At 41.4% G+C, this 25,556-nt stretch overlaps 3 protein-coding genes across 5 annotated transcripts in view; all 3 read right to left on the bottom strand.

Moving 5' to 3' along the window:
- Positions 1–8,532, bottom strand: part of cpamd8 (C3 and PZP like alpha-2-macroglobulin domain containing 8) — a 50,032-nt gene extending 41,500 nt beyond the window's left edge. Inside the window, exons 1-9 of the mRNA XM_006800445.2 lie at positions 7,807–8,532; positions 5,674–5,825; positions 3,851–3,873; positions 3,117–3,282; positions 2,777–2,829; positions 2,226–2,243; positions 1,526–1,580; positions 1,201–1,314; positions 860–944 (exon numbers count right to left, since the gene is read on the bottom strand). Of these exons, the coding sequence (XP_006800508.2) occupies positions 860–944; positions 1,201–1,314; positions 1,526–1,580; positions 2,226–2,243; positions 2,777–2,829; positions 3,117–3,282; positions 3,851–3,873; positions 5,674–5,825; positions 7,807–7,892 (752 nt within the window). The 5' untranslated portion in view covers positions 7,893–8,532. The remainder of the gene's footprint in view (positions 1–859; positions 945–1,200; positions 1,315–1,525; positions 1,581–2,225; positions 2,244–2,776; positions 2,830–3,116; positions 3,283–3,850; positions 3,874–5,673; positions 5,826–7,806) is intronic.
- Positions 8,533–9,984: 1,452 nt separating this feature from the next.
- Positions 9,985–15,958, bottom strand: sac3d1 (SAC3 domain containing 1). 3 transcript variants are annotated; one of them, XM_006800447.3, is made up of 5 exons: positions 15,880–15,957; positions 15,242–15,304; positions 13,380–13,800; positions 10,914–11,196; positions 9,985–10,725 (listed from the first exon to the last, which is right to left on the bottom strand). In XM_006800447.3, the coding sequence occupies exons 2-5, from the start codon at positions 15,259–15,261 to the stop codon at positions 10,244–10,246; spliced, it is 1,206 nt and encodes a 401-aa protein (XP_006800510.2). In that variant the 5' UTR covers positions 15,262–15,304; positions 15,880–15,957; the 3' UTR covers positions 9,985–10,243. The 3 variants fall into 3 exon arrangements, with proteins under 3 accessions (XP_006800510.2, XP_006800509.2, XP_087692788.1); XM_006800446.3 differs by lacking the exon at positions 15,242–15,304 and having other exon boundaries at positions 15,880–15,958; XM_087836662.1 differs by lacking the exons at positions 15,242–15,304; positions 15,880–15,957 and adding an exon at positions 15,545–15,627.
- Positions 15,959–16,217: 259 nt separating this feature from the next.
- haus8 (HAUS augmin like complex subunit 8) lies at positions 16,218–22,185 on the bottom strand. Its single transcript, XM_087836195.1, has 10 exons — positions 22,076–22,185; positions 21,689–21,753; positions 21,028–21,089; positions 20,693–20,810; positions 19,491–19,601; positions 19,309–19,412; positions 19,015–19,173; positions 17,491–17,632; positions 16,769–16,910; positions 16,218–16,629 (listed from the first exon to the last, which is right to left on the bottom strand). Exons 1-10 carry the CDS (start codon positions 22,138–22,140, stop codon positions 16,503–16,505), a joined length of 1,095 nt encoding a protein of 364 aa, XP_087692321.1. The 5' UTR covers positions 22,141–22,185; the 3' UTR covers positions 16,218–16,502.
- Positions 22,186–25,556: the final 3,371 nt, after the last annotated feature.

Genomic DNA, 25,556 nt, shown 5'->3' with positions numbered 1-25,556 from the left:
AAACACTGCAGAGAGTAAAATTAACAGTAACAGTATTGTAGAAATTCATTTCACCGAAACAATAACGTGGCGCACAGTGTGACGTCAAAAAATGCGCACACCTTTGACGCTGCGTTTTTTCCGTTTTTCTCGTCCACACTTAAATGCAAAAACGGAGTTTTCAAAAATCTCCACCCTGGCCGGAGCTTTTAAAAATCTACGTTTTCAGTGACCAAAAACGCCGTTTACGTGTGGACGAAAGGTGCAAACGCATAGAAAAATCTGCGTTTTCAAAAATACCCGGGTACGTGTGGACATAGCCCAAGGAGCCACAACACTAAAACCACCTGCTTCCCACTGAGTAAGTCCCCTTCATTCTTTCAAAACTGCTCCGACTTGTGGGGCATGGAAACAATACCTGCTGGGATTTCATGTGATGTATAGCACCGGGACAATGGCAGTGGGCTCTGTGCACCAGGGTTGTTCTAGTGCACCCCATGGCTGCTCTGTCATGCTGGTAGTTAAGTTTGGCGATCGAGTCAACGCTTTGTGCACTTTAATGTGTCCTTTAAGCTGATCCTGTGCAGTTTTTGATATGTGGCATATGAGAGCACACCCCCTAAAGGAGGAGGCTACTACCATGGGAAGATGTCCCCTTTTGCAAGAATGTTTAGCAGGCGCTGTGTGTCAAAGTCAGCACGTAAGGACCCACAGTTTCTCAGAAGAGCGCTGCACTGGAATGAGATTATGACTTCACCATAGTCAGTGGTTTTTATGCTGTGGCTGATTAGTGTAAACAAAGAAACAAGGAAACCACTCCACAAGTCCAGGTTAAAGTCTTGTTCCTCTTTCGTACAGCGCTGAATATTTAGTGACTTACCTGGCCCTGACCGTGGCCTGCTCACATAAGTTCAGATCACGGATGTAGCGCGGTGGATCAATCACCAACTCAAATTTGGGCGCCACTGAAAGAGAGGCAGCACAATATTTCTTTTCTTGTGTTATATCTTATACAGCAATAGCCTTGTTGTTTATTTTAATATATTATTTGACAACTACACACATTTTAGTAGAGTAAAACAGCAAATATGCTTTTAACACAACTTGAAATAAAAAGACAGGCATTTAAAAGAGCCCACAATGTTAAAAAACATACACACACACTCATTACAGTGCTCTCAATAAACAATGGCAGGTGTGCAAAAGTGTGTAGGTCCTCACCATATTTCTGCACTTCAAATGACTTGTTATAGGTGTGGCCCTGCACCTCCACAAAGACAAACCAATCTCCCAACACAGGCTGGTCAGACAGAGGAAAGCTCATGTTCACCACCCCTACAGGACGCAAAAACCTAATTAACACATTTAACTCCTGCGTCCTTGATAGTGATTAACCAAACTGCAGCAATCATATATCACCGTTCTTCAATTATGAGTCCAGAAAAGCAGTGTTTTAATTCAATCCCCCAGAGTGACCTAGCAATGAAATGTAAACGTGCAGCTTACACAAAGATGATGTAAAAATACTGCAAATGATGCGGCTCACCACAGCAGACAGAATTAAGCCCTCTCCACTGCACCATCCTGGATCCTCGTGGATCCTGGAAGATCAAAGCAGGACGTCACAAACCAATGTTAAGATTCCTTTACTTCACATACCGAAAGAAAAAAATGTGGTACAAGTTTAGTTGCTCAGTGAATGTTGTTATCACACAATAGAAAAAGTCATAAATAGTCTTATTATTGCTGAACAGTCCCCTCGCTGAACTTGACCCAGATATCTGGGTTCTGATATCATTGCCAAAATACTTTTAAAACTCTTTCTAAAAATAACATATACTGTAGGCTAGAACTGAGGGAGAAAAATGCATCTGTGTGCTTGTTGCTACTGTTAACTCATGTATAAGCTTTTCTTCACTTCCCATGAAGTCTTTGCTTGGTGTTTTCCAAATATTTCCTAAGATCTGGAAAGATGAATGAAGATCCAATGTGAGCTAGGTTTGCTAATACAGGGATTATAGTGTGTTGTAGATGTACAGATAGAAAAAGACAAAGGAGAAGAGAAGAGAAGAGGTTCCTTTCATGTTGTTTATCCTTGCACTGGTCCAAAGAGCACCCTGTTATCTAGGTGAGCTGCCCTGACTTCTGCTCTGTAATCTCCAAGCAGGCTGGGAACTAAAATTGCCACTGTCCCATCCCGGACGTGGCTCTGCCAACCCTGGGTGGTCCTGTCAGCCTGCACTCACCAAAATATATGCCTCAATCTGCAAAAAAAAAGAACAAAAGAGAGAAACACAAGAAAAAGTTGCAATAAAGATGACAAACAAAAGTACAAATCCTGTGTTTTATCTCTATGCTTCCTCCAATTCATTTCGATTTCAACAATTTTCTGTCTGTGCAATTAAGTTTTGCCCTTTTACCTGCAATGTACCTTTATAGCTGCAAACATCAATAAGCTGTCTGTGTGCACAGTTGCACAGTATGTTTGGAGTCATTGCTAACATTCCAAGAGAAATGAGTCGAGCTCGGCTACAGTAAACAGGCAACTGTACATTTGCTTGCGCACAGTGCAAAGTTTCTCCTCTTAACTCCACCAATTAAAAGGTGGAAAAGCATGCCTGTAGTAAACACTCGGTCATAAATCAAAGTCTGTCTGTCAACTCTGTCGTAAAAACACAGGTTTTGCTAATAACCCAACACGTTTTTATTAAAGATTATCATTTTACTGTGAATCTGCTGAAGAAGCACAACAAATTGCTTTAATATTTGTCTGAATATGAGATCAATTCAGAATTACCTTCTCGTTTACTGGCCTCAAGTCAGGGTCAACTGTGTAAACGTTGATGAGAACTAAAGACAAAAAAAGAAATGCAATAATCTTAAAATAAGTCTTTCGTGTTTCTAATCAGAAAAATCTGCACGCACATGAAAATCTTGATACTTCTAAAGAAAACAACCCCAGCTGTCTGAAATCATTTGATGGGTTAAAATCCTTAATTATGCAATCAGCAGCTATGTCTACAACATCTGTACAGCTCAAATGCAGCATCAACATGCCTGCATCCCCTGACTTATTTCCTCTAACTGGCATTACTCTGTGATTAACTGATTAACTACCAGGTGCACTATGAGGGAACCTTTATGTTTGGGTTTGTAGATGGGTTTGTCAGTCTGGATGAACACAGCCGTGCCCTTGCTCTCCACGGTGACGGTGGTGTAGTTGTGGAAAATGTAGCCTCCTTCCGCGAGGTGACGGTTCCCCCAGACCTTCAGGTGAGCCTGGCCTCTCAGCCCCGAGGGAACCTGGTGGCGTATACACACATCCATAAACGCATACAAAAGCAAAGTCAGCGGGAACTGAAAACGTAAATTAGCATCGAAGTGTTTACTCGAGGCTGAATTATTTGCCGTGATTTATTCAATTTCATTTTCTAGAGAACAAAAGCTCCAGAATAACAAAAACAGATTAAAAAAAAAAAAAAGCAGAGAAGACGTCAGCCTCCAACGGAGTACGCTTCACGCGACGGTATTTTACGAGAATGAGGGTAGAGGTTATGAGAAGGGAAGGGAGAGAGAGAGACAGAGGCGAAGAATCTCTAAAAGTCGTGCATACTAGATTGATCTATTCCAGCCTTCGGGGGCGGCGGACCATACATGCACGTCAACAGCTGTTGCGTATTACATCGAGGCTGTTACCTTATTCCCAATGAATGAGCAGAGACAGATGTTGCATTGCAAATAATGTTAGTGTTGATTTGCATGTTGCTTGAGGAATGTGCACACAGCGGACAGGGGGCTCTCACTACTGTGCAGCTGTCACCGCCGCTGAGAAAATAAAAGCGCACTTAGTGGCACACAAAGTTCCACTCACCTTTAGTTTGATGGCGCCTTTGTCTAAAAGGAGAAAAAGTGAGATTTAAAGTAAGATTTTTTTCCCCCCCCCACAGGCTCTGCCACACACACCCGATTAGACCACTGACTGCACCTCAGATTTAAGTGCAATCAATAAATAGATAAAGAGGAATAAATTGATTTTGAATGGGTTTTGTTGGGTTACAACCACTCTTTTAGAGGTTTCTATTAACGATGTGCTTGATGATCAAGTCCCTGAGACTGAACACATTAATGAGATAAAGAGCTAAAATGGGAAAAACTGGATTTCTGTAGTTAAAGGATGTGCAAAATTTTTGAAACCAAACCCAATGAAACAATTCGTCCAGACTTTGATATTGTCTCATCTTGATTATTGCCCAACATTACGTGGCACAAAGAAGCAGATTAAGAAGTAGCAAGTGGTAGAAAGTTAGTTACATTGTAACTAGGGATGCACCTATACCGATACCGGTATCGGGTATCGGCCCCGATACCGATACCAGTATCGGGTATCGGGGCCAATACTGTAAAATGTGTATGTACTCATACTCGTAAAAGTTAACCGATACCAACTTATTTCATTAGTCAGAGGGTGGCATGTCATTTCTGTTGTAGTTTTTTAGATTGGCCACTAGGGGGACATCCCGCGCTTAACAGGCACAGGGTTAGGCGAGTGAGACTGGCAGCTCCAGATAAAAAAGAGAAACTGGAGGCTGCTGTAGCTAGGCTAAACAAAATGTCAGCAGTGTGGACCGGAACAGCCAACTTTAACTCAGGTTTTGGAAAAGCGATGAAAAATGTCAAGAGAAAATCCACGGGCAGTGTGTGTGTGTCTGGTAGAAGTATCGTTTTTTGTACTCAGTATCGGCAAGTACTCAGATCCAAGTATCGGTATCGTATCGGTTTGAAAAAATTGGTATCGTTGCATCCCTAATTGTAACAATGCACAAACGCCTCAGCTGGTTAACTGTGAAACATGGATTCGTTTATTCTTTCCTTGTATCGAATTGGGATATTTTGTTACAAACACTCCAATGATTTTGTTTGAAAATGAATGACAAATTACTCTACCAAACACGCCACACAAGGAGAGATTTTATAACTCACAGCAAGAAGCAGTTCAATCAGTAGAGCAGTTTTCTATTGGTCTATTATGGAATAGAATTCATTGCCAATGTAGCAGAACTAGTGCGTACGTACGAATAGTGTGTCATCAGTGCCTAGCTGGTGCGGAACACCATTTGTGTTGTGAGGAGCTGTTTGATTGTTTGCATGTGTGGTTTGTTTTGTTTTTGATGCTGTACGGCTTTGAGTAATCAGTTACCCCAGGAAGAATAGCTGCTGTGCTGCTACAGCTAATAGGGATCGTAATAAACCAAGCTAAACTAAACCTCAGTTTCTCACAGATCTGTAAAGTGATCAATAAAATGCATGCTTCTAACATGCTTTAACTGTAAGCGCTGTGGTTAAGTCAGTTCAGCTGCTGTTCCAGCTGCAACCTGTCTCCTCTAAGCAGAGTCAGCACCATCTATCTACGCTGTCAAACAAATCGCACAGTGTGTACATTAAGTGGCCGATGAGCTGGACTGAACTGATGCCTGCAGTCACAGATAATCTATATAAAAGCCAAAGCTTGTCTTGTAGCAGAGGCTCCCACCGTCTGTGTGTGTGTGTGTTCTTTAATCTATTTGCCTGCATCCTTTGAAAACAGTGACATAAAGGGGGTATCTTTTAGCTTGCCTAACTTGTCGGTGCATGCTTTGTTTCCAAACGTAACCCACTGTGCCAGTGTAACTTTAGCTTAAAGAATTTTGTTCTCACCGAGCACTGAGCCATGGCTGTGGGCGACCGTCTGTCCCTTCACCGACAGCTGCACCTGGACGCGGGTTTCTGCTTTCGCGTTAAAGATGGTTACGCTCACGCTCTCCTCGACGCCCGCTCGAAAGACGGAGGGTGCAGCGACCAAGTAACCCCTGAGAGAAGAGCAGCAGGGCAGAGAGAGGGAAAGAGTTTAAAGGAAGGAGGGAGCAAGGGGGTAAGGTGAGGTGAGATGACAGTAGGGGGAGAATACAGGTGATGGCAAGGGAGGCAAAAGGAGATGGGAGACCAGGTGTAAATACACATTTTTTTCTGTCTCGCTTCATGTTTTTCACTTCCATGCACGCACAAGGTTAGCTGCAGCTTTCACCAGGGATGCAGCACCTGACGACCACTGAGCTTGTTGCTTTAACCTTTTTTTTGGGTGGTCCGGCACCCTCTGACAGAACCTCGACATCTGTTTGGAAAAATAATGGCTGAGATTCCTCACAGTCACTCTGACATTTAATTGAGGGAAGGGGACCTGTCACTGAGGTCACAGAGCAAAGGTCATTCTTTGATGCTTATTAAGAGTCTAGAGTGTGTGTGTGTGTGTGTGTGTGTGTGTGTGTGTGTGTGTGTGTGTGTGCGGGGAGGGGGTCCAATTTACGTTTTATTTTGAAAGAACATGCCTTCTGGCACAAAGGGGCTACTTCTCTCAGGTAACAAAGGTAGAATAATAGGTGCTCTTGTTAGCATGCTCCAGTATTACTCAATCACCAGAGTGTGTGGAGCAAGTTCACTGAAGTGTCCACCAAATGTTGAGCTGTGTTTGAGACTCTTATTTTAATTATTTTTGACCATGTGATGACCGAGGCTGACGCAGCAACGCAAGTGTAAATATCTTCCTGTTAGTCTAACTCATTGCTTGCTCACCCCAGCCTTGCAGCTTTTTTCGACTGGGCCAACTCACCCCTTAACAACTTAACTGAAGATCACACAAATTAGAGGTGAGCAAATCCTTGAGCACAAGCCCAGTTGCATGCATGAGAGAAGGATCAGGTGGTTGGCATTACAGCACAACGGCATTACAGCTAGAGGCGACTGCAGTTCCCGAGAGAGAGAAAAAGTCATGAGAAAATCCCCTGGAAAATAAGGCTTTCGGGAGAAGGAGGATAATAAGAGGAAATTGACTCTGTGCGTTTGATCTACAGTGAGTTTAACCAGCTCTTGGATGAGCTGGGATCAGGTGGTGGAGACCGTGCTTATTTCAGTCACATGGCTCCATTTACTCAAGTTCTAATTGTTTTCGCTCAACTTTTGTCCTGTGGGAGTTAAGAGCCTGCTCTCATGTCTAGGTGAAGCCTTTAACAGTCACATGGTTTCATGTTTTGCTCATTGCTCAAACTTCTAAGTTAGCTTAGAAGTTTAAAGCTTCACAAAAAGATCTGCTTTAGCTTGAGTTTGATAGCAACCCCTCCTCTCTTCCTGGAAGAATTGCTACAACCATCGGCGTAACTTTGTGCTGATCTCTGTCTAAATAAATAAATCTGGGTAAATTCCCAGATGATTAGACATGCAACTATTTTGCTGGTAATACCTGGAATGAGTAAAGAAAATCAACATCCTATTTATGCAAGATAATTCATAATTTTATTGGGGGTCATAACCCCCCTAACCCCCCTGGAAATTACGCCCCTGGCTACAACTAGTTGGTCTGTTATCTCCCAAGGTCACAATTAACCCCTCAAGCACCTGACTGATAGAATCGGGGTCTGGGTTAAACAACAACAACAACAACGAAAGAAACACAGGAGTGCATCTATTCATATTTGGCAGGTTATGGGCTATCATTGACCTAATGCATCACTCTGTGTGACTCCTCACAGGTCAGTAACACAATTAATGAAAGTATGACAACAATACATTAGTGGCAGTGTGGTTGGGACAGTAATGACATTAAATCGTGGCTTATTCACAAAAAGGTTTTAATCTGACTGATCCGTACACTCAGTTTAAATAAAACTATTTTTAAAGATAATTTTTAAAAGTTTTCCAATGAACAATCACAGTCTATCCATACTTAAAGCACCGGGAAATGCTTGTAGTAGAGCACACAGCAGCTCAAAGACACCACATGTAACACAGGCTACTTACTGTCTTTCTTGTGCAGAACTTGTGCTCACGGTGCAGATGTACAAAATCCACGAAAGCCTCAAAGCTGTCAGAGACAACCGTAACATTTTGGCTCCAGAGCCCAGGATACTTCAGGATACAGTCTTTACCGTCTGAATGAGACTGGCTCTGAAAGCCCTGATTAAATGTTAAATGAAATTGAATCCCAACCCTCACGGTCTATCTATCTATCCATTGAGATCGGTAGGAGAGAAAGGTGCGCAGAGCTCCGTTGAGAACCAAAGATCAACTTAATGAATTCATCTGTCTTCGCCAAATCCAGGTCCAAGCAAATCGTGCCTTTTGTTTTTTTAGTCTTTTAGAGCCCGGAGTATACGAGCAGTCCTCTCCCATGTGCCTTCACCCGCCCCGGCTTCGCTCTCTCATATTTCAGCATTACAATTTGTAAGTGTCCTCCCACTTCAGCGCGGAGAAATGTCACCGTTACGATTTGTTTGACATCTAAAATCCGAGCAGCTCTCGCTGTCCCCGGTTGTTCCTGGTGATCTCGAGTCGGACGGTCTTTTTTTCCGCTCCTACAGCATCGCGTTGAGAGGCATCAGACGGCGCTTCTTTCGCTTTGATACCTTCTCTTCTCTGCAGAGAGCATGAATGAGACCCGCTTAAGAAACAGTAGCAACGTGTCCTTTTAGCCACTAAAAACTATCTGCACGTTTTTAGCTCAGCCAAAAAGTCAGAATATCTCAAATCTGCAGCTACTTTGTTTTGTTATGAAACATAACAGAAATGACACAATTCAATTACTGAAGGCGTGATTATAACAGTTTTACTCACTTAAATTTGCACTTTTGGAGTTCATTGATGCCCTGATAAGATATCTGCTGCCCTCTAGTGGCACTTAGGTTTACATGCAGTCGTGAAGTCTACATACACTCATCCTGGGCATGAATGTCATGGTTATTTTGGTCTTTTATTTACTTTTTCGAGCTGCTGATTGTCCAGGGTGGAATGATTGTACAGTATACACGTTTTTAGTAAAGTTCATTTAAATTGGTTTCCTGGTAAGGCGTTTAAGCGTATCCTAGCTTCCAGAAGCTTCTTTATTCGTTTTCAAATAAATGTTGATGTGTGTTCGGGATCATTGTCCTGTTGGATCACCCAGCTGTGTTCAAGTTTCACCCGTTTAGCTGTTGGTTTTTGTGGTAAGGTTGAAGAATTTGGAGGTAGTCATGCTTCATTATTCCATCCACTGTGCCACTACCACTGGCACCAAAACAGGCTCGTCCATGTGGGCAGCTGCAAATTTCAGTTGGACTGGAAGGTGTCAATTTTGCATCAGGGCCTTTTGGTCAGCACACTCTCAGTCCATGTTCATGTAAAACCCACTTCACTGTATACAGTGATGCTGGATAACCAGCAGTTTTCAGTTCAGGCTTGAGCCTTCGTGGTTCCTGAACGTCGTAATCAAGTTCCTCTCATCTGAGGGTGAACGTCTGGGTGACAGTGAATAACTAGTACTTGCGTACAATTGCTTGAACTGGTGATCTTAGAATGCAGTTGTTTAGAAATGACCCCAAGATACTATCCCAAATCTACAATTCTCCTTCTTAGATCTACACCAAGTTCCTTGGACTTTTAACATTGTGCTGACAAATCCTTTTGTTTTTTAAACTTGCAAAGAAACTACCAGTTTCAGTCGATGATGATCACCATAAGTCAGGGGTGTCCAACTCCAAGCCTCGAGGGCCTGTGTCCTGCAGGTTTTAGATCTCACCCTGGGTCAGCACACCTGAATCACATAATTAGTTCATTACCAGGCCTCTGGAGAACTTCAGGACATACTGAGGAAGTAATTTAGCCATTTAAATCAGCTGTGTTGGTTCAAGGACACATCTAAAACCTGCAGGACACCGGCCCTCGAGGCCTGGAGTTGGACACCTCTGCCATAAGTTAATAAGTCTTGTCAAGGTAGAAGACACCGTAGAACCTTCAGCACCACTTAACAAATGAAGTGAGTGCACGAGCCTGTGTGGATTACAGAAAATCCTAAATAAATTCATTTTGTTTTTAAAGAAAAAGCCTTTAAAGACGTACACTTTACAGACATTCCAGCCATTAAAGAAAGAAATCATTAAAAGCTCAAAATTACCGCGACGTGATGTATGTAAACTTCTGACCACCATTGTATTTCGACTGTAACCAAATTTATTGAATTGATTCCAAAATTTGAATTTATAAGAATGAGTAAACAGTTACACCTTTGAATTTCTGTACAGTTCTTGTAAAAAAATACTCAAGGGAAACATCAACACAAAATATTGGTAGTAATATAAAAGTAATTCACATCTTAATGTAACTCGTGGCCATCAGCTCAGTGACAGTCCAGATTTCTTAAAAAACAAACAAACAGTCCATTTCCTAATTTATAAGAATACCGAGCGGTATTTGTATGGCTTGTTTACTTCTTATTTGTCTCAACACAGCTCTGAAGAATATTCTTAACAGTGAGATCTCTCTGTTTCTCAGATGCTATGCTGTGATACAGTTTACAGTGCAGTGTTCCTTGTCCCGGCTCCGTGAAAGCAGCTTTGGAGAATACTACTTGATTGTCCTTGTTAACCTCAACTCCATATGACCGGCACAGTTGAGCTGTAAGTGATGCGTCTAAGAACAAGAGCTTAGCCAGTCTGTCAAGAGGAAAGCGACAGTTGCGGCTGCTGTATCCGTGGCTGTATATGAGCAGCAGATCTTGACGACATGTCATCAGGTGACGGTGCAGCGCGCAGGTCTGTAGGAAGTTTAGCTTTTGAGCCGACCGAAGCAAACGGACAGGGTTTCTCTCAAGGAAAGCTTGGTTGATGACAAGAGCAAGTTTGATGTTTGGAGTGCTGCGCAGTCGCAATGGGAGCTGCATGGTGTGCTGCATAGCACGAGCTGAACCTGTAAGAGAAAATAAAGCATACAAAATGAATTGCTTTCTGCAGGACGTGGAGGAGTTCTTAATTTTTGAAAACATTCCCTGCATCAAAAATCTGTTTGCACAACACTGAACTAATGCATGCATGACTTCCAGCTCGAACATGCATACAAATACACCAAAATAGCAGATGATAAACAAAGTCACCAACCCAAGTTGTACAGCAAACTGAGCGACTGGAACTCTTCTTGGTTGGGATGAGGTCCTGATTTGGTCATGTAGCAATCCAGCAACCAGCTGAGGTATTCCTGCAGGTGTGTATCATTGATACGTGGGTCGTAGAGCCGCAGTGGCTCCCCACAAAGACGATAAGAGGCATAGATGAGGAAACGAACAGTCCGCTCTAAAATGACCACGCAGTCCAATCCTGACATCCTCTGGATGATCATGTCCTGCTTCACAGCACGAAGACGGTCAAAGACAAAGGTATAAACCTGCGCGACAACAAATAAGTAAACAACAAACTAGTCATCTTTAATCTATGATGATAGATTCTGTTTTGCTATTTTTCCATCAGATATTTTCACATATTTTAAAATGAACAGACAGTGAAATATTTGTCGTTCCCTGGTAAGGCTTGATTTAGACTTTGGCTATAACGTAACCTACGTAGGTGGCTAATGTTGTTGCTGGCATTTATGCTTGTGCTGGTGTATTATGTTTTAATTACCTTGTTGTAACGTCCCTGGGTTGTACAGCGAGCTGTGACCCGCCTCTTTGTTGTGGTTAGTTATTTTTGGGGCAAATATATTTGTATCTTTAAATTTTTCCATTTCTTTGTACATTTGCTCACATCCATTCTGATAGTTTCACCAATCTCCCTTCAGGAATTTGCTGACATTTGTGAGTGTTTATATTGATGTCATGATTATTTGTTCAAGAGAAAGCGATTGTTATTCTTTCACTGATAAATTCAAAAACTGCAGCAAAAAAGTAGCTGTAGCAATAGTGATGCACAGGAGGAAGTGACCATATTGAAAGAGTCACTCACAGCAAGCAGCCTATGTTGACCCATAAATCCCTTGTAAGAATCACTTGCAATACAGTTTAAATGTATATAGCAGAATAACCTACAGCAAGTTTAAGACGGGAAGGTTCAAGAATTGGGATTATGACAACAACAAAAAATTAAAGTTTTACAACTGCACTTTTTGTCAAAGCACCATTAGGTTCTTGGTAAAATAAAGAACTGGCTTCTGCACATGCATGTTGTTTTGAAGATGGTAACACACACTTCTGCAAAATAAATAAATGGGTCCTAAATGGGGGTGTCCTGTGGGAGGTGTTGCGGGAGTATGGGGTATCTGGCCCATTGCTACGGGCCATTCGATCCCTATACAACCGTTGCAAGAGCTTGGTTCGCATTGTCGGCAATAAGTCGGACTCGTTCCCAGTGGGTGATGGGCTCCGCCAGGGCTGCCCTTTGTCACCGGTTCTGTTCATGATTTTAAGGGACAGAATTTCTAGGCGCAGCCAAGTGGCGGAGGGGTTTCGCTTTGGTGGCCTCAGAATCTCATCTCTGCTTTTCGCGGATGATTTGGTTCTGTTGGCTTCATCAGGTGAAGGCCTCCAGCTCACACTGGAGCGGTTCGCAGCCGAGTGTGAAGCAGCGGGAATGAGGATCAGCACCTCCAAATCTGAGGCCATGGTTCTCAGCCGGAAAAGGGTGGAGTGCCCACTCCGGGTCGGGGATGAATTCCTGCCCCAAGTGGAGGAGTTCAAGTATCTCGGGGTCTTGTTCGCGAGTGATGGGAGAAGGGAGCCGGAGATCGACAGACGGATTGGGGCTGCAGCTGCAGTAATGCAGACGCTGCACCGGTCCGTCATGGTGAAGAGGGAGCTGAGTGTAAAAGCGAAGCTCTCAATTTACCGGTCGATCTACGTCCCTACCCTCACCTATGGCCACGAGCTGTGGGTAGTGACCGAAAGAACGAGATCGCGGATACAAGCGGCAGAAATGAGCTTCCTCCGAAGGGTGGCTGGCCTCTCCCTTAGACATAGGGTGAGAAGTTCGGCCATCCGGGAGGGGCTCAGAGTAGAGCCGCTGCTGCTCCACATCGAAAGGAGCCAGCTGAGGTGGTTCGGGCATCTGACAAGGATGTCTCCTGGGCGCCTCCTGGGTGAGGTGTTCCAGGCATGTCCCACCGGGAGGGGGCCCGGGGCAGACCCAGGACACGCTGGAGAGATTATATCTCTCGGCTGGCCTGGGAACGCCTTGGTGTTCCCCCGGATAAGCTGGAGGAGGTGGCTGGGGAGAGGGAGGTCTGGGCCTCTTTGCTTAGGCTGCTGCCCCCGCGACCCAGCCTCGGATAAAGCGGATGAAGATGGATGGATGGATGGATCCTAAATTTAAATTCTTTAGCTGTCTTTAAATAATAACAAAAGTTTAATTTCTAAGTCACCAATTCAGTTATTAAACATGAATCATTTCCTGATATTATGTACCATAAACAATGAAATGATTTTTGCTGAGAAATGTTACTTCAGAAAGACTCTTGTGAATGCAGTATTTTACACATTTTATAGCGGGTATAGGTTGGACTTATTTACTGTTACACAAAGTCCCAAGCTTTTGTGGAAATCAACAATTTGACCGATCGGTGTAAATGCTACGTACCTCAGTCCATGGATACAGGCTCGGGGCGGCTGCAATGTCATTAATAAGGTAGTTAACAGTTTTCAGCAGCACAGAAGGTGGTCTGAGGTCACTGGGTTTAGTTGAGTCCTTCCCAGCTGCTGGTCTGGAATACTCCTTAACGGCACGCGATGGGTCTCCTTTTGGCCGCCGATCTTTCTCTGTGCCTGGTAACATTTCAAAATGGTGAAGTCGGTTCTGAGCCTCACGATCCCGTAACTCCTGAGCGGGGCACATCGTTTGGCAGGTCCCCTTTGGCACCGTGTCCTCTTCATGCTGTCTGGGTTCCTGCTCCTCCTCGTCCGCCTGTCTAACTTGTGCTTTCCCTTCACCTTGCCATTGCTCTTTATCCCTTTGTCTCCATTGTCCTTCTGATGGTGCACCCCTCCTCTGTGAGTGAGATCTGTTTGATTGACAGCTTAATTAGTAATTAATATTGATATTGCAAAGCAAGTATTAGAAGCACCTTTTACCTCATATTTACCTTTTTCAACAACAAGTAATCTCTACTCGTTGTCAAGCAAACTTAAATGAGCCCTGCTTTGTGCCTGAATCCGTCTGCCAAGGTAAACAACAGAAGCTGCTACTTCATTTCTGTGCTGCCTCTAAAATCATGATCTTTCCCAGCATCATCTTAACATTACCGCTTATACTCGGTCTTTGTAAGCAAAGACGATATATGGATAAATGTCATCCTTGGGGATTGTGTTCCTGGATCTTCAACTGAACTGGAGCTGACGATGGTAGTTCTACACCAGGGAACTGCTGTGAGGTAGAAGCCACTGTAGCTAGCCCCTGCAGAAGGTGGAGTACTGGCTCATCAGCTGGTCCACAAAACTCAACAATAACTGCTGAATAGAAGAAGGACTATCTCCGGAGCTGAATACATTTTCTTTGTGCTCTTACCGCTTTCTCTGGTCTCATCTTTGCTTCTAACTTTGCCCCCAAACTGCTCAACCTGAACCGTCCCTATATTTGCAATCCTGTGGTCTTTCTCAATGGAAATCCTGGAGCCTCCTGTCTTTTTGTCAGTGCCACTGTCTCCAAACCACAGATCAGGTCTCACTACTTTCTGATAGATCTTCCCCTTTTCTCCATCTGTCACAAATGTGTCCCAAGATTTGTATCCTCCTGCTCCACCCTACCTGCACCCTCTTCTTCTGTTCTCTTGTCTTTTGGTGTTGATGGCTGCCCCCAGGTATCTAAACATACCTACCTTCAATACCTCTACTTCTTACAACTTCGCTGTTGCGCGTGTATCCCTCTTATCCCTCTTTTAAGATTAGGCTTCAAACTTTCCTTTTTGCTAAAGCATATAGTTAGGGCTGGACCAGGTGACCCTGAATCCTCCCTTAGTTATGCTGCAATAGATGTAGGCTGCCGGGGGATTCCCATGATGCATTGAGTTTTTCCTTTCCAGTCACCTTTCTCACTCACTATGTGTTAACAGACCTCTCTGGATTGAATCATATCTGTTATTAATCTCTGTCTCTCTTCCACAGCATGTCTTTTATCCTGTCTTCCTTCTCTCACCCCAACCAATCACAGCAGATGGCCCCGCCCCTTCCTGAGCCTGGTTCTGCCGGAGGTTTCTTCCTGTTAAAAGGGAGTTTTTCCTTCCCACTGTTGCCAAAGTGCTTGCTCATAGGGGTTCATATGATTGTTGGGTTTTTCTCTGTATCTATGAAGCGCCTTGAGGCGACTTTTGTTGTGATTTGGCGCTAAATAAATAAAATTGAATTGAATTATTCACACATGTACTCTGTCTAGCTTCTACTGACTTTTATTCCTCTCATCTCCAGAGCATACCTGCACCATACTCTCGCTAAAGAACACAATATCACCTGCAGAGATCATGGTCCATGGAGACTCCTGCCTGACCTCATCTGTCAGCCTGTCCATCACCACTGCAAACAAGGAAAATCTCAGTGCTGATGCCCGCTGTACTGCACACGCCACTACCGTCTCACTATCCTCATACATGCACCAATTCAACATTTTTAAACTGCAGCATAAACGTTTTGCTAACGTTTATGTTATAATGTGCATATTCGAGTTTTATCCAAGTAAATATGCAACAAGCAACTTTTTTTTATATAACGCTTTCATCCCACCGCTAAAACAGGAAGCCCCAAATCTTAAAGTACCTCTCTTGCTCCGTTGCAGATTCAGGGTTAGAATAACACAACGCAACAAAGGATACGGTGTCGTGCATGCAATGTGTAAAAGATAAATTACTGCATATACACACATATATACATATATATCTGCCACAGGTGTTACTGCAGCGCAGCGCTGACCATCATGCTAATGTCTAACTTGGACGGCTAGCTAGCGGTCTGGACGGTTGGCTACCAAACAAAAACATCGTTATTTCCACCCAAACATCTGTTTTTCGAAGCAAAAAACATACAACTGACATTTGGTTTATAATACAATTTTAAGAAATGCTCACTTTATGTGAAATAAATGTTTTACTCACATGCGACGGTTTCTCCTGCGATTCATTGGCTCTCTGTAAAGGGAAGGTCGTCACTTTCCACAAACTACCAATAGAAATGACCCATTGTTGTCTTGATGAACGTCACATCCGGGTGAGGATGGACTTATTTAAATTCGAATTTTTTTACGACTTTAAAACGTAGTTTTTGATGTTTAGTTAAAATTGCAATATAAAACAAGCACACATAGGGGGTAGAACAAAAATTCAAACGTGTTGTTAGACTCATAAATCAAATTAATAATTTTGCCAATTTATTTCCGAGATATCACAAGTTTTTTATTTAGTGACAAGGTATGTTAGAGTTATTTGATCCATGTATTCAGCAACCTTGGCTAGGATATTATGGATTCTTAGTGCAATGCGATTTTTCATAGTCTGCAAAATCTAAATTCTTTCTTGTATTTATTGGTCACATCTATAAAGAAGCAATTAGTCCACATTTACAACATTACAACACAACCACAAAGAAAATCACAAATGTACACCTACACAGTACACACAAAAACAGACAAAACCTGTGAATATATAGAAATCATAAAACATGTGGAGTTGGAGCATATCCAAAGTGCTTGTTCTGTGTATCCCATGCTGAATGCGATCCTTCAGTGTTTGGGGCAGTAGAGCTCTCTGGATCTTGAACTGCCCAGCTGCTCCTCCTCTGTGCTCTGCTGCACATAGATTCTTTGACGACAGACCAGTGATGACAGTTCCAGCTGCTCCTTAAAGGCCCTGGAGGGAGAAAAAAAAAAGTGATAGTTTTTAAAGGTTTTGATAAAGCTGCCATACCCACACTGTTACACAACCTGTGAAGGAACAAAACAATCATAACCTAACACAGCAAAACAACATTCTTTATACATGTGCCTACCCGGACAGCTGCTGACTGATGTCCTTTGATGTTACTTTTATGTCTCGAAGGCACTCCAGAGATGTGCTGTTGTCCTTATAATCGCCCTCTGTGCACTCCAACAGCAATTTCTCACTCTCCTTTAAGGATGCCACAGCTTTATCTGAAAGGGGTCAATTTAAATTTAAAAAATAAAAAAAAATTTAAAAAACCATCAGAAAACACAATATAATTTTTTCCAAGCTACATACCACATATGACTTTTGTTGTAACAAAAGCCCACAGTGGTTTATACAGTTTTAAATGCCTCAAAAATATATTTCTAAATATAAAATTAGACTTAAAACAAGGGTCTTACCATAGCCTTACAGTATACCACTATCCTGTAAAATCCAAGCAACAGAGCCCAAGCAAAACTTGATTCATGGAAGAATTTTATTTTATTTATTTTTAAATGCAGTTCTTTAAGTCTTTATTAATTTTCCAGCACTTTGTTATTAAACCACAGTTAAATCACCCCAAGTATATTTTTAAATTAGTGTGTGTGTGTGTGTGTGTGTGTGTGTGTGTATCCTCCTCCTGTCAACAGTTTGACATAGAAAGGATTTCTCCATGTAGCTTTTAAATTTCACCAACATAATTAGTAGATCAAAACATTTATATGGAGGCTTAATGGAGTCTGCATCAGTGCAATTTTGTGTTTTTTTAAAATCGTACTTATGAGTTTAATGTAAAAAAATTACCTAGAAATTCACGTCTATCTCCATCAATGTAGAAATTCTTAACAGGCAGCTCATGTCGAGTGGTGTCAACAGCTGTAGCAAAAGACTTGTAGTCCTTTGTAAACTGACCAACAGCCTCTGCCACAGGAGTCAGTGTAGCAATCTGAGGGACAATAATTATAGAACATGAATCAATTATACGCTTTGTGTGTCCACCATTTTTCATTTCAAAAACGTGTTTTGACCAGACATTAATAGAATCCAGCATCATTCAAAAGAGTGTACAGAAGAACCAAAGTTTGCTACCTAAGTGTATTTTCGCATTAGTTAACCCAAAATTCAAATGGACATTAAATATCCTAGTGCGTCACCAAAAACTAGAATCATAAAAAACCCCCCCAAAAAAAAAAAACACAATTGTAATTTAATTCAAAAAAGTAAAGGTTTAATATAGTTTATATTCAATATGTTTAAAGTGAAATATTTCAAGCCTTTTTTGTTTAATTCTGATAATTTTGGCTTACAGCTGCCATATGAGGAAAACTGATGACAGTTGTGCTATTCAGGGGCTGCATCCTTCGGAGGCTGCATTTGAAGGCCGATTACCTCACAGCCAGGTGACAAAGGCTGTCCCAACTCGAAGGCTGCTCCAAATGCAGCCGAAAAATGCGTCCTTCATTTCCCCAAATTTGAAGGATGGGCCGGGGGTATCCGTCGTGGCCCAACCTATCCCAGAATTCATAGAACGGCCCAGCCAATTCCAGTTTCCAACAATGACGGCAGCTACTTGGCTGTAAGGTTTTTCTTCTTACTCTTTTCAAATACTTAATTAAATTATTATTTATAATATTTTTATAATAATATAAAATACTTTTCAAGCGCAGCAATGGCAGAGGAGAGTGGCTAAAGAGTTTGAAATATTACTCCTTTAGATAAGCCAGGAGCAGACAGCTGCGTTTATTAAACTCCTCTGAGACAGTGACGCAAATCTGAAGACTAGACCGTCCCATATCACAGCCTCACACTTCTCGGTCTTTGAAGGACCTGGTCCACGTAGACCGCAAAGGATGCAGCCCCTGAATTGGGACTGCATCATTGGTGACAATGATCGACACATTCTACGAGGACAGCAAAGGCTGAATGCTCACAGAGTGCTGTACTAAAGCATATTAACAGGAAGTCAACAAATAGGACCTCTCTTCAGTCTCAGCTGCAGGTTTCCCCAATCTTTCCTATTTGTTATCTTATCAACAAATAGGGAAAAAAATGTGGTAGGAAAAGTTGCACAGCCCTGAGAGGATTGTCAAGAAAAGTTGATTCAAGGACATGTGAGAGATTCCCAAGGAGTGAATGAAAGCCAGTGTCACAGAATCCAGGTCCAGATCACTTTTCATGTCCAAAATCAACACAGACATCTACCAGCAGATTTTAGAGAACCATGCTTCATCTGCTTACAAGTGTTGTAAGCAGTGCCACAACAGAACACACAACAGTATTCATTAAAACGCATGTTAAAAAAGGAAAACACCATTTATTATTCCAGACCTGCAAATCCAGCAGTTCATTCACCAGCCGTTTCTTTTCTGCGAGGAGGTACTGACGTTTCTTCTCCTTGACCTCATCATGCAATGACTGCTCTTCCTCCATTGCTTGCAGAATCTTTGTTTCTGCCTCAGCCTTGAGTTTTGCTGTATTGCTCTCCATCTTAAGTAAAAAATTGTAAGCATAATATCTCCCAATGTAGAAGTCACCAAAATAATAAAATAGATGACTATGTTTTCACTTAATATCTTACTGTACACTAACTGAACTATTATCAGATCTATTACATCAACTAACCTTAGCTGTGAGGTAGGCCAGAAGAAATGTTTCCATCTCAACCATCATCTTTTCATTCTCTGGATTTCTTTCAGGTTCTACTGCATTTTCAATGACTGTTCGATCTTGGGAGATAGAACAAAAAACAAAGTTACAGGACAGTCCAAACCATAAAAAATTTTCAGCATTTTTATTCAGTTTACCTTTGATAACTGAAATATCTAAATCTGGTCGAAAGCGGGGATTATCTGAGAATGTGGACTGCAGAACACTTTTCCCAAGAAGTGATGCTTCATTTTCACGTGACATCATTGCTAAAAAGGAAGAAAAATGAGAATGTGTTATTTACAGCTATCATTTAGACCAGCGGTCCCCAACCCCCGGGCCTCCGACCAGTCCGTGAGTCGTTTGGTACCGGGCCGCGAGAGTTGAGGCTCAGGTGGGAAATGTATGGTTTTCAGGGTTTTTATCGGTTTTCAGCGTTATTTTGTTATTGTTGTTATCGTTTACTCGGTTTTCCTTGGTCTTTTCACGTGTGTTATGAATAAATCTTCTTTTTTTCAGTACCGGTACTAGTTTTATTTTGTTGTATTTATCCGCGACACCTTAAAGGCCGGTCCATGAAAATATTGTCGGGCATAAACCGGTCCGTGGCGCAAAAAAGGTTGGGGACCGCTGCTTTAGACCATAGATGCTTACTCAGATGCTGTGTTTTTTGCACTACTAAAGATATTAACTGAAAACAATTCAACTAGAATCCATCTAAATAGTTGACTGTATCCATTTGTCAGCTGATAATATTTTTTCAGAAAACATAATTTCCATTGTCACTTTTTTTAAATATATACAAGCAGAGCACATCCATATCCAGGAACAGTGGATTCGGAAAGCCGCTGAACTGAAAAGAGGCACAAAACTACTTTCCATCAAGTCTCAAACTGATGGAATGTAGTTGGGAAGTTTTATCTTAGAAGAGCCAAAGTCAAAGTGAGGGATTTTCTCACTTCTCTCCTTTTAATTTTTGTTTATTTTTATGTGTATCCAATTTCTCTCCAGAAGGCTAGATCGCATGCTATGTTGTAAACTTCATGATACAAGATCTTTTGCAGTCCAAAATTAAAAACTGCCTGTAGCTGTAATATTTCAAGTGGTTGTGACTTGGTTGTTTGGCAGCCCACTTGTAACTCTATTATCATAATGCATGATTTTATTGGCATGTTGGCTAAGGTGGACCAAATTACTGAGCTCTAAAGTGAACTGGATACCTCTGATCTGCATCAAAGTCTTGACAGATGAAAATAAAAGCTTTTTATAAAGCTGATAATATAATTACAGCGCACAACACTTACCATACACGTCTGAATCAGCACCCACAGTCACAACTATGGCCGCAGGAATTACTTACATGTTGCATATGGGGCCATTGAGCGTCTTGTCGGAGTAGCCGCCTTTGGTTTGACACCTGTGGGTTTTGGTGAAGATGGTCGTGGCACAGTGATCGACTCATTGGTCAGTGAGTTACTCTGTTAATGTTTACAGAGATGCAATCAGTATGAAAAACGTGACAGCAAAATTCAAGATGAAATTAAGACGTGTGATAAATATAAATGTGAGGCTGAAGACAATATCCCAACATCTTAGCTTAGCTTTGAAAGCTATGTAAAACGATGAAGAACGATGCATCTAATGAACAAGTGAAGCACATATTTTACAGAAAAACAGAAATAAAAATAACCTTACCTTTGAAAGAGATGTCTTCTCAGCAGACTGAAGATATCGAGACTTAACAACAGTCCCACTTGCTAAAGATTAATGAGGACATTTATGGATATTATTTAAGAAAGAAAAAAACATTTAGACTGAATGTTGCTGTAACACAAGGGTGGGAAACTCCAGGCCCCAACTGCCGGTGTCCTGCAGGTTTTAGACGAGTCCCTGATCCAACACAGCTGATTTAAATGGCTAAATTACGTCCTCAACATGTCATGAAGTTCTCCAGAGGCCTGGCGATGAACTAATCATTTGATTCAGGTGTGTTGACCAAGGGTGCGATCTAAAACCTGCAGGACACTGGCCATTGAGACCTGGAGTTCCCCACCCTTGCTGTAACACATCTGTGCAAGCCTCACATCACTAAAGTCCTCTATAAAGGAAAAATAGTTCAGCAAGTTCTAGAAAAATTGTGTCATGATTATTTTATTTATACCTAACAGCTATCATGAAAATTGAGTTGCATTATTAGATCTTTTGTGGAAAATCACACAGACAGTGATCAGCTCAAATACCTTGTGGAAGACCCTTTGAGGAGTTTTTAGGACTATAAATTAATGTGATGTCTGACACTGACAGCTGTAGGTAAAATTAACAATCTATTAAGCCCATAGTAGCATCGCATACTTACATTTAACAGTTTTCTTCACAGATCCGACGTTGTTGGCTTTATTAGCAGGGTTACTGCTTTTTGAACTGAGAAGAAATAAAGGATACAGAAATGAGGACGAAAATGGAACAAACAAAGTATGCTAAGCCAGACGCTATAATGTTAGCCGAGCTATCCTCAGCTTTCTCTACACAAAAAAATTCTTGTAAATGTATTTCTACTTATAAACTATTTTCTAAATACGTCTAGGCCTGTCGCTAAAGAAAAGAATATATAGTGCGTCAAAGAGAAACCGCAGAGCTTCAGTGTGTTTTCTGCACATTAAAATAAGCTACAATTTAAAACAAATCAAACACCGGAGAATGTTACAACAGCAGTGTAAAAGAAAAAAGAAAATATAGAAACTACCTTTTAGAGTCGGTGGGGATGCTTTTAAAACTACTTGGAACTGTTGTCGCTCTTCTCGACGCCATAATGTTTTGAAGAAAACCGCCTGTACGCCGACTTTGTAAACCGGAAGAAACATGAACTCACGCTTTCTTTTTGTTCCGTGTTCGACCGCGGCTTTTTAAAAGCAACTGGAACGTCTGTTGCACCTACAGTACTGAAGTACAGTTATCACGGCTCATCTAAATTCGTTTTTTTACTAAACGATTTGTAGCTACGTAATCTTTTCCTTCAGAATATCACATAACCCCTAGTTAAGTTCCTTCTTCTTATTCTGAAGCTTCATTTTTAACAGCAACAATTGTGTTTGCACATAGATTTACGTCCTTAGGATTTTGCAAACTTGGACAATTTTCTGCAAATTTGCCTCTGTACATCACCACAGTGGATTTTGAATCATGCAGTCAAGCGCTGACTGAAGTGCAGACTTTCAGGTTTACCTTATGGGGTTTAACTGCATTAACTGTCTTTTTATACACAATTCCCTATTTTGAGAAGCTCAAAATTAAGGACAATTTCAACAATTTTAAGTATAAAAACAGTTTTTAGTCGTTGGTTGAAAATCCTTTGCAGCCTAAAATTAATGGATATCACCAAATACCGTTTTCTCTCTTTACTGCAGCACTCTTCAGCTGTTGCTTGTTTGTGGATGTCTTCTAGATGTTTTCTCAAAGTTTAATCTGCCCTTCCCATTCTTAAGTGTAACTAGTGGATGGCACCCTGCTGTAAACCCTGGATAATGATACTCATACCTCATCGAGAGTGTTCTTCACTTGGGTAGATGTTCTAATTTTTTTTCTTTACCACAGAGAGAATTCTGTGATCATCTTCTTTGGTTGTCTTCCATGATCTTCCTGACCTTTTGGTGTTCCCGAGTATTCATTCTTTTTAAGATGGAACCAGATTGCTGATTTTGCAACTTTCTCTAATAGATTTATGTGGGGGTTAATTATGGCCCCCTTCACTTGCACTGACTGAATTCTAATGAAACGCTACAAATTGCAAGTTCAACACTTGGGATCAACTCCAGATCTTTTAGTTTCTTAATTTGTCATGGAATAATGAAGGAATAGACCTCGCCTGGCCCTAATTTTTCAATTACAATTGTCCAGTTACAATTTAATATGGCCACTATATATAAAAATGACTGTAATTAAAAAAAAACCTGATACTTAACTCTTATGGGATTAACTGTATATTGTGACCAAGCCGAGGATCTCCAGTCAAATTATGGTTGGAAAAAAGAATTCCTACTGACCTCAGGTAATTTCAGAGACTGCAGTTGATCTGGTAACCACTAGATGGGTGTAAGAGCCTGCATCCACTGTCAGTGTAAGCTCAACTTCTTTGACATTCATGTAAACTTCATTCACTAAAAAGCTAAAAGCTGTTATTGTGTATTTTTCACATATTTGTACGGAATATTGTATTTGTTTTAATTGCTATGTAGTTATGTGGTGCATGTGTTTTTGACTTTTGCTGCCATGACGCCTCTTGGTAACGAGATCTTTAATCTTAGTGAGATTTTTACCTTGATAAATAAAGGAGTTATTACAAAAAATCATTTTTAAAACTACATTTAAGTCTGTATTTGTTCTGCATTTCAGTTGATGTAAAGATGTTTTGATTTCTTTTTTGTTTTTGTTTCTGTTGAGGGTCAAGAGGTGTCTGGAGCTAATCTCGTTGGGGTGTCAGAAGAACAGAGATGACCTGGCTGGATCCTGTTCACAGACAGATGCAGCGGAGAACATGCAGACCTGATGCATGTACCTACATGTGTATCTTCAGCCCATATGTGAATATCTGCTTAGTGAGTTATCTTACTTGTGGTGGTTTGTGTACACTGGTCTTAGAAGACATAATGAATGCTTATCCCACCTGTATAGGCTAGTCTTAAACAACAGGAAGGACAATAGGAGGAAACAGGGTGTGGTAGTGGATGACAAACATTGGTCAGCCACTTCTGTCTTAAGTCCCTTCCACAGAAATGAACAGATGAACCATTAGAAGTAGACAGCAAGAGGGAACATAAGAATAACTGGGTATCTAAAACTGAATGTACTTTTGGCTTTATATTCTTATTTCTTCTTATCCTTGTTTATTTGAGGTGACTGTAGCTCAGGAGGTCAACCGGATCATTTACTAATCAGAAGGTTGGTGATTCAATCCCTGGCTGCTCCACTACGTATCCTTGGGCAGAGTTGCTCTCCAGTGCGTTCATCTGTGTGTGAATGACAGAAAAATCTGCTTGTGTGAACAAAGCATGTTATATAAAGTAGTTTGAGTGCTCAAATAGAGGAGAAAAGCGTTTCCATTTCCAGTAAGGTTTTTTTTCTTCACATTTTACATTTATACGTGCTGGAAAACATCCAGCCTTTGAAACTACTTTTATTCTGACCTTTCTGTTTTAATGAGTTTTTCACGATGAAGGCTGACCATTTGGACTTGGCACTAAAACTGATCTCACACACAAGTGCATGCCTGTATTTGTGTGTGCATACAGTTTGTGTGTGTGTGTGAGAGAGAGAGACACCTTAACCCTACATTATCAGTCTGTGTAAAGGCCGGGTCTTATCGCGACTCTCTTCTCTCTCAGAGTAATAATGCCTTGAAGATGGCTGTTGTGAGCTTGCATGCTTGCTGGCCATCTCTCACCACCAGGCAATGCCAGCACCAATGACTGCTTTGAGATATACAAGAAGTGTTGTTAATGATGGTGACATAAACACTGACACTTTTGGTGTCAGTTTGTAATATTTATGATTAAATAAAAATAATGTTCTACTGGAAATGTGGCTTCCTTTCGCTTCCTTTCTGGAGTAAAATAAGACATTGAAAGCAGGCTTGAAGGCTCGCACTGAAAGAGTGAGAAGTGCATGTTGAAAGATAGTTTTACAAGGAGACATGGAGGGGCTGAATGAAAGTCCTTGTCTCCTCTCTGAGCCCACCTCTCTTGCCTTTTCGCTCTGCTCCGAAACTCTGACGTCTAATGAAGGATCTACCTATGTCACTGTGACCTCACTGATACTCTGCTCTGCAGTTTGGGATGATTATAATGCAAGGTGAAACAGCTTTGAAGAGTAAAACACTTGTATTTACTCCTAACATCTGTGCGCATTTGATAATGTGTAAACAGACACAAGCCAGCCATGCCTTTCTTCCCTCTGTGGTGAGCTGTTACTCATCACCCAGTCTGCCAGTCTGGTCCACATAGCCTCCCAGGAATGCTTCAAAAACACAGAACCTCATACAGCAAAGCCAACAAACAGTATTTCCAACGTTCAGTATCTGAATTAGATCACCATGCTCTATATTTCCTTCTGTTTAAAGGTTTTGCTTGTGGGTATATGTAATGCTTTAAACAAGGTTTAATTATTATTTGTTATTTATCTATGTGAAACTATTTTCAGCAGACAAAGAATTTCCTTCCTTTGTTTTCTGG

This window comes from Neolamprologus brichardi, chromosome 23 (assembly GCF_056152115.1).
Source record: "Neolamprologus brichardi isolate AB-2024 chromosome 23, ASM5615211v1, whole genome shotgun sequence".
Lineage (NCBI taxonomy): Eukaryota > Metazoa > Chordata > Actinopteri > Cichliformes > Cichlidae > Neolamprologus > Neolamprologus brichardi.
This window is presented reverse-complemented; position numbering and strand designations above follow the sequence as displayed.

What these genes read in the sequence shown, in the direction of transcription:
- sac3d1 (XM_087836662.1), bottom strand. Translation starts at nt 15,612, where the DNA reads ATGCACGACACCGTATCCTTTGTTGCGTTGTGTTATTCTAACCCTGAA. An exon ending in TCTGCAACGGAGCAAGAGAG is followed by an intron (nt 13,801 to 15,544) that starts GTACTTTAAGAT and finishes TCAATCAAACAG; the next exon opens with ATCTCACTCACAGAGGAGGG. An exon ending in GCCTGTATCCATGGACTGAG is followed by an intron (nt 11,197 to 13,379) that starts GTACGTAGCATT and finishes GTTGTCGCGCAG; the next exon opens with GTTTATACCTTTGTCTTTGA.
- haus8 (XM_087836195.1), bottom strand. Translation starts at nt 22,140, where the DNA reads ATGGCGTCGAGAAGAGCGACAACAGTTCCAAGTAGTTTTAAAAGCATC. An exon ending in AATGGCCCCATATGCAACAT is followed by an intron (nt 19,602 to 20,692) that starts GTAAGTAATTCC and finishes CTTCCTTTTTAG; the next exon opens with CAATGATGTCACGTGAAAAT. An exon ending in AGATATTTCAGTTATCAAAG is followed by an intron (nt 19,413 to 19,490) that starts GTAAACTGAATA and finishes CTATCTCCCAAG; the next exon opens with ATCGAACAGTCATTGAAAAT.